This window comes from Stomoxys calcitrans, chromosome 3, assembly GCF_963082655.1.
Source record: "Stomoxys calcitrans chromosome 3, idStoCalc2.1, whole genome shotgun sequence".
NCBI lineage: Eukaryota > Metazoa > Arthropoda > Insecta > Diptera > Muscidae > Stomoxys > Stomoxys calcitrans.
The window spans coordinates 7,451,885-7,462,622 of NC_081554.1; the positions used below are offsets into that span (position 1 = coordinate 7,451,885).

Genomic DNA, 10,738 nt, shown 5'->3' on the forward strand with positions numbered 1-10,738 from the left:
GGCAGACGACAGTGATAAATACATATGTACATACATGCATAGATGTACATAACAATTGTTTGCATACCCTTAACTGCAAATAAAGGTCCACGACCTCATTACATTGCAGCAATATCAAAGAGCAACAACAAACGTCTACCACCGAAGTAGTCGTTGTTGTTGACGACGACAACGATGACGACTACGCACAATCATCTAACGATGAACTACTATAATTCTGCAGCAGACCAGACGCATACCAACGAAGAACTATGTGACACCACAGCAGAGATGGGCAAGTGAGTAACAATTCGGCAGCGCTCACGAATTTAGAGCGTGCGCCAGAGAAACTTACTAATTTAATCCTTATGGGATCACAAATATCCTTATGGGTTAATATAGATCCTTATGGATAAATAAAGATCCTTTATAAGATCATAAAAACCCCAATCGGATCATAGAGATCCCATATGAGATTATACCTTATGAATAACTTACAGTGATTTCCTGGATTCAGACTTACAGAGGTACATTGTGATGCCATATTAACGGCAGGGCAATATGGCATCAAATCCCATTGAAGACAGTTGTACGTACCAGATTGACACCATGGAGTCTTTCTTCGGCAAGAGCTGCCCCCTTATTTTACAACCTCTTCTGACCCTGGGACCGATTATTCAGCCGAAGTCGGGGAGCGTTTCGGAATCGGGACAAGCGTGATCAATCCTAACCGGACTCCAACTCCGGCTCAATAGTCTGACTTTGACTTCAAAACCTCGATTTCTGTCGAATCCGCAGTCCCCACTACAACAACAACACAATCGCCCGCACATGATCGTATTACCAATGAGAGGCGTTTTACATTCCATAAGGTTCGTCCTAAAGCACTATTTGGTCCGATTAAGACCAAGAAAAGGGTTGTTCGATTCTTTTTTACCCGAATCTCTGCCTGGTGGGTTTAATCTGACGAATTTTATGATAGATCTAGATTATACATACAAATCACGTGAAATAAGTTGTCTCACGCTTTCATATCTTATATCACACCTTCACCACCCTATCTAGTGGTTGTCAAACATCAATTGTCTGCCAAAAAGGCGAAATAGCGGGAAAAAGAAAAAAAAAGCTGAATCTATGTGCAGTCATAAAGCATCACCGGGAATGTACTTCTGCTTTACTTATATATGTAGGTAGGTTGGCGGGCAGAAGGAACCCACATAAAATAGTTGTGGTCCTTTTGTATTAAAAGTTATGTGTGTGTGTTTTGGTGTGCTTTCAGATGCACCAACTCCTATTTTACCCTTGCGCTTACTAACTTAAACATTAAAAAGTAATATTTTTAAATACTTTTTTCCTGCTATTCCTTGATTAAAGTAAAGTACTAGACGGATGGTGTTCCTTTTTTGTTGTTGTGGTTGTTGTTGCTACCACTTGTGTGCAGTTTTTTATTCGCAAAATCCTAGACAGTTGTTATGTATGTCCATGTGTACATACATACAAAGCATGTGCCTCAAATATACTACTCTATGGATGGAATGGAGGGTAGAACTGAAAAGTCAACGGCACGACATGCGCAATTTGTAACACAAACCCAGTCTGTTCTGTATTCCATGTCGTCGTCGATGGTTCATTCATTGTTGTTGTTGACGGCATCGTCCCTTTGAGGGCCACATTTCATTACACTACATTGCCCTGCCCTACCTTATTTTTTTGGCGTCTGTATTGCTCCCGTCGTTTCATTTCTGCAATGTTGTTGTTTTTGGGTAAAAATTTAACTTTTTTTATCTTTGGTTTGGTTTTTTTTTTGCAAATCCTACCAGCACAAAACTGTAGGTACTACATATATGAATGACTGACTGACTAGGTATATAGATGGTTGTATGGACGAATTCATGTACATACATATGTAAGTATGTAAACTTGTTGTACACAGCTGTTGGCAGCAAGTTAGGTTAAAGTACTTGAAACAAAGGTTTTACATTTTGGGAAGTGTAAAGCACACATACGGCGACCGACTATACAACACTACCACCACCATTACCACCTCCTTGCGGACAACGAGATGCGAATACATGCAGATGTATGCATATAACATGTATTTACGTATACACCAACAATTGCATACAATCGCCGTAGACAGAGCGACAGACAACAGCAACAATAACAGTAGCAACAACAAACAACAACAAAATGCAGACAGCCACCAAAACAAAGCGTATACAAAATTTGTATATACAGACAGTCACCCAGCCAGCCTGCCAGCCCATACTCAAGGAGTCTACTCCAGACGACGACTAAACTACTTTACTCTTACTTGGTATGTTAATCGAATATTTTTGGGTATGGTCAAGAACGCACGAGTAGAATCGCACGAAACGGCACGTTTACCACCAGACTTTACCATTCGTTAAATAACTATGTTTGGGTGTGAGGTGTGATATCCCACCTAGGATAAAGGGTACAACAGTTTTGTCTGGATATTTTCTAGGTAAATGAAGTAAGAGTGGGTAACGACTTGACGTTTAAGAGTTATATTGTTATTCTAGGGATTTATGTCATATTTCGATTACTCAAAATTTTCGGTTGCTTAGTTTTATGGGTAACGTCGCGACGGTGCTGATTTCTGGAGCTCCCGCTTTTCCTGGGACTTTCTGTATGCACCTGAGATAGTCTGTCGAAAACTCTGACGTATAATACATATGTAGTAAACCTAGCCGGAAAAAATAGTTAAAACAAGTAAGAGCTTGCTAAGTTCGGCCAAGCCGACTCTTATATTCCCTCCACCATGGAATGGAGCATTTGTCGAGTTCTTTGCGCGGTATCTCTTTATAGACAAAAAAAGAATAATGGATAAGAATTGTTATGCTATTGGAGATATGTATGTATATCAAGTTATAGTCCGATTCGGACCATAAATGAATTAAATGTTGAAGACCATAATAGAAGTCATTGGGTTATATTTCAGTTCATTCGGATAAGAATTGCGTCTTGTAGGGGCTCAAGAAGCATAATCGCCAGATCGGTTTATATGGGAACTGTATCAGGCTACAGATCGATTCAGACCACATTGGGCACGTATGTTGAAGGACATGGGAAAAGCCGTTGTACAAAATTTCTTTCAAATCGGATAAGAATTACGCACTCTAGAGGCTTAAGAAGTCAAAAACCCCGATCGGTTTATATGGCGGCCATATCAGGTTATGTACCGATTTGAACCACATTTAGCGCAGTTTTTGCAAGTCATAACACAACACTTCATGCACAATTTCAGCCAAATCAGATGATAATTGCTCCTTCTAGTGGCTCAAGAAGTCAAGATCCGAGATTGGTTTATATGGCAGCTATATCAGGTTATGGATAAGAATTGCGGCCTCTAGATGCTCAAGAAGTCAATACCTAAGATCGGGTTATATGACAGCTATATAAAAACATGAACCGATTTAGCCCATTTACAATCCCAACCGAGCTACACTAATAAGATATATTTGTGTAAAACTTCAAGCGTCTAGCTTTACTCCTTCGAAAATTAGCGTTCTTTCGACAGACGGATGGACGGATATGGCTACATCGACTTAAAATGTTATGACGATCGAAACTATATATTGTATATTTTATGGGGTCTTAGACGTATATTTCGAGGTGTTACAAACTGAATAATGAAATTAGTAAACCCCCCATTCTATGGTGGAGGGTATAAAAATAATAAGAAAATCGTACAATTAATTTAAATTTTCGTGAATTTACGATTGCCACCCCGCCACCTCGGCATCGACAGCGGAAAAGAGTAGATGACCCGTCCGACTCTTTGCAAAACTGCCAGTCGCAACGAATAGAAATAAACGAGAAAATTTGAGGAATAGGAATAATTGTGAATGGGCAAAGAAGGTGTTGTGAATGAATAAAAAAGATGATTAACCCACAAATAAATCAATTGGAAATTATTTTTGCTTTTGAATTACAAATTATGTTTACAAAACATATGTATTTACATTTTGCTGTTAACTTGTTTTTGTTAAATTTATTGCAGCGTTTGGACCTTCTCACTAATGCTGGTGGATATTGTGAATATACTAACGTGGTCAAACTGTTCCGCAAGGCGGAGCCCTGGCTACAAAAAGACTTGAAAACAATCAACTTTTTGTCATAAAATTTTGGAATACTTATATACATAGGCGCTATAGCAGACCACCGTAGCGCAGAAGTTAGCATGTCCGCCTATGACGTTGAACGCCTCGGTTCGAATCCTGGCAAGTACATCTTGAAAACAAGAATTGTCAGCGGTGGTTATCCCCTTCTAATGCTGGCGATATTTGTGAGGTACTATGCCATGTAAAACTTCTCCCCGGAGAGGTGTCGCACTGCGGCACGTCGTTCGGACTCGGCTATAAACAGGAGGCCCCTTAGCATTGAACTTAAAACTTGAATCGGACAGCGCTCATTGATATGTGAGAATGCTCATCGGAAAATTTCCAGGCGCTATAGGAACAAAAACCAACCTAAAACAATGATATTATGTCGATACTAAATAATTGAAAAGCTTTTTCGAGGTTTATGACGTTTAATACCAGTATTTGACGTTTTCGACCTTTACCACTTTTTGACAGTCGAAAACCTAAAAAATCGTCCTACGGACTGGTTCCCTGCTTTTCTGTCTTGGTTGCGTCTTGCGTTGGTTACTTTTGCCTTCTATTGTTTCTGCTGTTTGTATATCTTACTGCTTTTATTCACCTTCTTTTTTCTCTTCCCCTAGGCCGAACTAAATGCACGACGAACCCAATGATCAGTTTGCGAGCTAAAAATATCATTTTTGAACTTGTTATCTTCAAAAAGTAGAAAAGGTGTTTATGTCTATGAGTTTGGAAAGGACCTAGGTGGCAACTCTGTGTTAAGAATGCATAGTCAAATTATATATGGATAAATAATTTGAATTTCGCGCATAGACTGGTTGGTGGCGCTTGTGAATATAGATAAATGAGAATTATCTAAGAACATACCGCAAGCAGAATTCTACAGTCTTAGCTTAGTAAATTAGATTTAGTAAATTAGATTTAGTAAATTAGTAAATTAGATTTTTTTAGGGCAGAGCTGTTTGTTTTGAAGAAAAATAAAATAATTATCGACACCTATAAGCTTGACATTTGCTGTAAAGTTTAGATGCACCAAAATTTTTCTGTTATTTCAGCCCACTTTGGAAATGATTTGGTAAATTTGTTGTTGTTATTGTAACAGAGTGTTGTGTTGATCTATTTTTCGTCTGCTTGGTTCATGTTGAATATCCAGATCCAGGAACTCTGCGACTATGGGGTGTATCCGTAGGATCTGCGTCTGGGTTGAGAGGTATTGTTGTTGTAGCAGGAAAAATTGTAGTTAGTTGTTGTGTTTAATGGTATGCGGTTTACGTAGTTTACTTCGTGTTTGTTAGACCACAACTGTCTAGTCACACAGAAAAAAATAAAAATCCGTTTCAATCACGAAATTAATCGATCCAATTAATTTTTTAATTGACACTGCTTCAATCATGATAATGATAATATCAAAATTTTACATTCAATTAAAATAATTATGGAACATTTATAAAATTTTCAATTAATTTTTAATTGATCCAATTAAAAAATAATTTAAATTTTCGAAATATCCAATAAATTTTTTAATTGGATCAAAGACAAATTTTAATTGAAAATATGCGAATGTTACATTAATTTTTTGCGAAAAGCGCGCTGTATAGTGCGCAACTTCGATTTCGATGCAACATGATTCCCATATGGGAACCTACTGGAATTTGAGGTTTATGTTTGAGTTCATGATCACTGCTAAGAAACGCAAACTTCCGGGGTTTTTTTTTTCAAAAATGAAACGGAAAATATTGTTTCCCGAATTATAAAAGAAAGAGTAGTGAGGCCGTAACTTATGATTAAGATGCATTGCCGAAGTTAACCCAACAGAAAAACATTTATCTAGAGTATATTTTAATTAGATCGATGCTAAGGAAGTCCTTATGCCCTTAATATGCATAAGGGCATTAATAAGATAAAAATTACATCTAGAAATTTAAGAAGGTAGTCGAAAACTGTTTTTGGGGGAGTTTTATCGAAATTTGGAGCGGCTAGACATTTTCAAAAACGGACAACCATAACAATGCTGTTGGGTCTAAAACTGTTTCCGCTACCATTACAAAATGATTGAAAAAACTTATCATTTTCAATGTATTGGTGAACAAATTGAGTGACAAAAATAAATTTGTTTTCTACGCCGTTATGTTTTAATAGAAAAAGATAAGATTTTCAATCACATTTTATATGCAAAATATTTAAGCTTCAATTAATAAATGTTTGCATCAATAAATTATTTTAATTGAAAATGACAAACATTTCAATCACGATCGAAATTGAAGATTCAATTAAAAAATGGTTGAATCAATTAATTTCTATTTTTTAAGCCGTTCTTTTTTAATTGAAAGAGATAAAATATTCAGTCACATTTTCTACATAAAAAATTTTAAGCTTTAATTAACAAATGATTGAATCATTGAATGAAAAAAGGTTCAGATTCATTTAAAAAAATTATTGAATCAATTTATTTTTTAATTGAATATTGGCTAAATTTCTACCTCGATTGGAATTGAAAAAGCTGGATTAAATTAAAAAATTATCAGTTCAATTATTTTTTTAATTAAAAACATTTTTATTTCCATTTGAATTTTTAATTGAAAAAAAGTTTGTGATATTTTTTCTGTGTAGTAGCAGAAACTCACAGACACTTATTGAACATTCGGCCGGGATATATATATATTTATATATATATAAATATGTATACCCTTATATACCCTCCACCATGTTATTAAACACGTATGTTGAAGGTCATGGGAGTAGTCGTTGTACAAAATTTCTGCCAAATCGTATGAGATATGCGCCCTTAGAGGCTCAAGAAGTCAAGACCCAAGATCGGTTCATATGGCAGCTATACCAGGTTATGAACCGATTTGAATCATACTTAGAACAGTTGTTGGAAGTAATACCATAACACCACCTGCAAAATTACAGCCAAATCGGATAAGAATTGAGCCCTCTAAAAGCTGAAGAAGTCAGATCGGTTTATTTGGCAGCTATACCAGGTTATAAACCGATTTGCATCATACTTAGAACAGTTGTTAGAAGTAGACCAAAACACTACGTACAAAATTTCAGTCAAAACGGATGAGAATTGCGCCCTCTAGAGACTCAAGAAGTCAAGACCCAAGATCGGTTTACATGACAGCTATATCAGAACATGTACCGATTTGGTAAAAATTATTTGTGAAAAATTTCAGGCGCCTAGCTTTACTCCTTCGAAAGTTAGCGAGCTTTGACGCATGTAATACTTGTGTAATGGCTTCCGTCCTATCGATGTTTATCCCACCAAGGGAGTTTGATTAATTAATTATAAATAAATCAAGTAAAACAGGGAGTTCCTCAAGGGTGATAGGTTAGGTTAGGTTGAAGAGATGGTGCGGATATTAATCCCCCCCATGCCACTACGGACATACACCTAAGCCAGTTATCGGCTTGTTGTGCGCTCCAAATATTAAAAAATTAACCTCGAATAAGAAAATCTAGGTAAGGAATTCTGTGCGGCTTACAAAATCCTTATTTGTTATCCATACCACGCCCTTAAGTTATGTCTGGTATTGTGTCCCCAACTAGGGGTGATAACTTTGTAAGTTTTTTAAACTTAACAGCCTCGCCTGCCCGCATTAAAATTCTACCGTATACAGGCGATCATACAACAATAGCAACAGGCTGTCACTGTAGATTTCACTGCATGTCCTTAAACGGGCAACTGGCCGGCCAATTGTCTTGTATGTATTCAACAAGGTGTCTTAGCCTGCTGACCAAGTTCTGCCGGCAAGCGACTTGAGGATTTTGTTTCTGCTCCTGACTGTCACACAGGGCAGTAACTTTTAACAGTAGACTTATTTACAATGTCAAATGACCTGAAGTTTTTGGAAATGTTGGTGCACAGTAACAATATGCTAGCGATACTCACATTCAGTTATCGGAGTACATTCTCTGTCCATATAGTGAATAATGTGGCGAAAAATGTAGCTTTGGATGTCTTCAAATTTCTTGCATCGATGAGGTGTAGATGTTCAAATATTCGCACTTGGGGTCTGAAGCCTTTGCGTATAGCGGATGGAAAATAGGATGTCACCCTAGCTTGGAGACCACTACAACTATGTGAAGGCTATAACTTTACATCTACAAATCATATTTCCAGCAGTTTTGCCGGTTTAAGAGCATTACAATTTGCAAACCTTATAAAGTGAGCAAATAAATAATATAAAATAAAAATATGCAATACTATTTTTTCTCGATTTTTAATATAATCTATAGAATAAAACTCACTTTACTAAAGTATCCCACAGTATGACAACCGTCATTGTCGGCAAGTGTCATTATGTAGAATAGGAACGGCTCCACATCATAATAGAGAGTTTTGTGATCCAAAAAGAATTTGGCCAGAAGACATAGATGTTGACAATATTGCTTGTGACGTTTGCCATCAACTTGCCATACTTGAAGTTTACCTTTGCGGTAGATTTCATCGCCAGGCGGGTGGCGCCAGACACATTTTTGAGCGTGCCGTTTAATGCCTGTCTCAGATTTTTGATAACGCAAGCAAAATTCGCATATATACATTTGGGGCAAGCGGGAAACATCTTCGGGATAGGGTGACTGATACCAAACCTTCATTTTATATTTGCCCATTGTGATGTATCTGAAAAAGAAATGTTAGTTTGATGTTTGCTAGGAAAAAATTTTACTTACTTTATTCCTTTGCCGATGGGCAAATCTTTAACTTCCTCTTCAATTTTCTCACTGGCCAAAGCTTGGGCATCTCGGAACAACTGCATATCGTAATCTGGCACTAGGCCTACCAAACTGGCCTCTCGGTCATCATCATTGCCTTCTTTCTCCAATTTAATTTTGTCGCTATTCACCACTTCTGCAATGGGCTTAAAACGTGCTCGGGAATCCTTGATCTTGTTATAGAAGTCCTTTTGTTCCGGAGTCTGTGCATGCTTGGATGAGGCCACTGCTTTATGAGCCTCCAGATTATTCATATTTGTTGTGATTTTGGGACGTGTGTCTCCACGTAATTTACGCTCATTGGCCCTTTCTTTGCATTCGGAAACGGACATGTTGTGGTATATAGGACACGCTTCGGGCAAAAAATGACGATCCAAATTACCACTCAAGTGTCCCGAAGAGTCGCAACCCTCAATGGGGCAACGCTTCTCGTATTGAGGGGGTGAGGAAACGCGTGATATATGACCGAATCCATTATTACTGATCTCTTTTTTGACGCTACATTTTGTCAGTGTGCCGGCTAGACCCACAAATGCCTTTTTGGTGGGAGTTTTACAAAGACTGCGCTTAGCATCAACTCCATTAGCTACTTCAGACTCACTGTCAGTGCAAAATTGAGCTGTACTAGCTCCAGCAGAGGTTTTTAATTGCTGCTTAGAACGTCTGGTGCTCAGCGAACGTGTCAACTTTCTGTTCTTTATGTCCTTTGAAGTGTTTGCTTCATCAGAATTCGAGTGGTCATTTTTCTTTGCAGCATTTGTGCTTGGTAGCCTAGATTTGTTGCGCTTTCCTCGGCCTGCCTTAGAGGAAAAGGATGTGTCACTACTTTCGGTCTCACTGCTGCTGCTACTGGAGTCCTCTTCATCTTCTGATCCTGAAACTGAATCATACTCGGATTCATCCGAACATTTTCTTCTAGTCGCCGATTGATTGGAAGTTTTTGGAGGTGGCGGGCCACTATTGCGCTTGGGAGGCTGTTTTCCTTTCACTGGCTGTTCGCTAGGGTTTGCACTGCTGGTAGTTTTTGCAGCGGCAAGCTTTGATAGTGGCTCTTGGGGTTTATTTCTTTTCACGGCCGTAGTAGAGGCAACAGACTGCTTTTCATTATTACTTAAACTTGTAGAAGGCTTTTCCTTTTCTTCACCAGACTTTGCCGTTTTAGAGTCACTTGCAGTCTCAAGTGGTGGTGCAGTTGTCGGCTTTGTTTGTGCCTGCAATTTGGAGGCAGTCAAAGTAAATGTTCCCGAGTTCTTCCTTCGCTGGCTAGTTGTTGGTGTCGTTGTCGTGGTAGTGCTATTTAATCTCTTAACAGGCTTCTTAGAGGGTGGTGTATCATCATCACTGGAATATGCAAACGATTTATTTGTCTTGATGGCTCCGCCATTGGAGGGGTTTACTTTTGAAGGTGTTTTAGTTTCTGATTCATTGGCTTTATGACCATTACCCTTCTCGGAACTTTTTCTTCTGGATGCAGCTTGTAGTTTCGATTTGTTATCGTGTGCACCACTCGATGAAGTCTCTGTATCGGACGATGTGCCAGTTGAATCAGAGCAACTAGTGCTTCCACTACTTGTTGAACTACCAGATGAAGAACTGGACGTAGAACGGCTTGAGTTCATCGCAAATTCCAAATGATTTTTTATATTGTAAACAATGGAGGACCTAAAAGTGTTCTTCTTCTTCCTCAGGCTGGCATTCACTTAGAATGTCATCATTGTAAAAATCGACTAATCGATTTTTAAGAGTCAGTTACTCATAATCGATTATCCGATTTTGTTTTCCATACAAACACATCCTATTGCCAGCCCGCCCAGTAGTCCAGGTCACTAGTTTCAAACCTGTTTATTCACTAGTTCCAAAGTAATCAGGAGTAGTTTCCACTTTTGTTTAGTGTAAACAACTGGTGAATTTAA

General features: G+C 38.1%; 1 protein-coding gene across 2 annotated transcripts in view; it reads right to left on the bottom strand.

Annotated features, from left to right (window-relative positions):
* LOC106090348 (histone acetyltransferase KAT7) overlaps positions 1–10,518 on the bottom strand; it is a 47,227-nt gene extending 36,709 nt beyond the window's left edge. The window contains exons 1-3 of one of the 2 annotated variants that reach the window (XR_001221809.2): positions 8,784–10,518; positions 8,361–8,733; positions 8,002–8,269 (exon numbers count right to left, since the gene is read on the bottom strand). Coding sequence is in view for 1 of the 2 variants with exons in the window: in XM_013256513.2 (XP_013111967.2) it covers positions 8,361–8,733; positions 8,784–10,444 (2,034 nt within the window). In the remaining variant the exon portion in view is untranslated. The remainder of the gene's footprint in view (positions 1–8,001; positions 8,270–8,360; positions 8,734–8,783) is intronic. The other variant, XM_013256513.2, reaches the window with a different exon arrangement.
* Between the last annotated feature and the right edge of the window lie 220 nt (positions 10,519–10,738).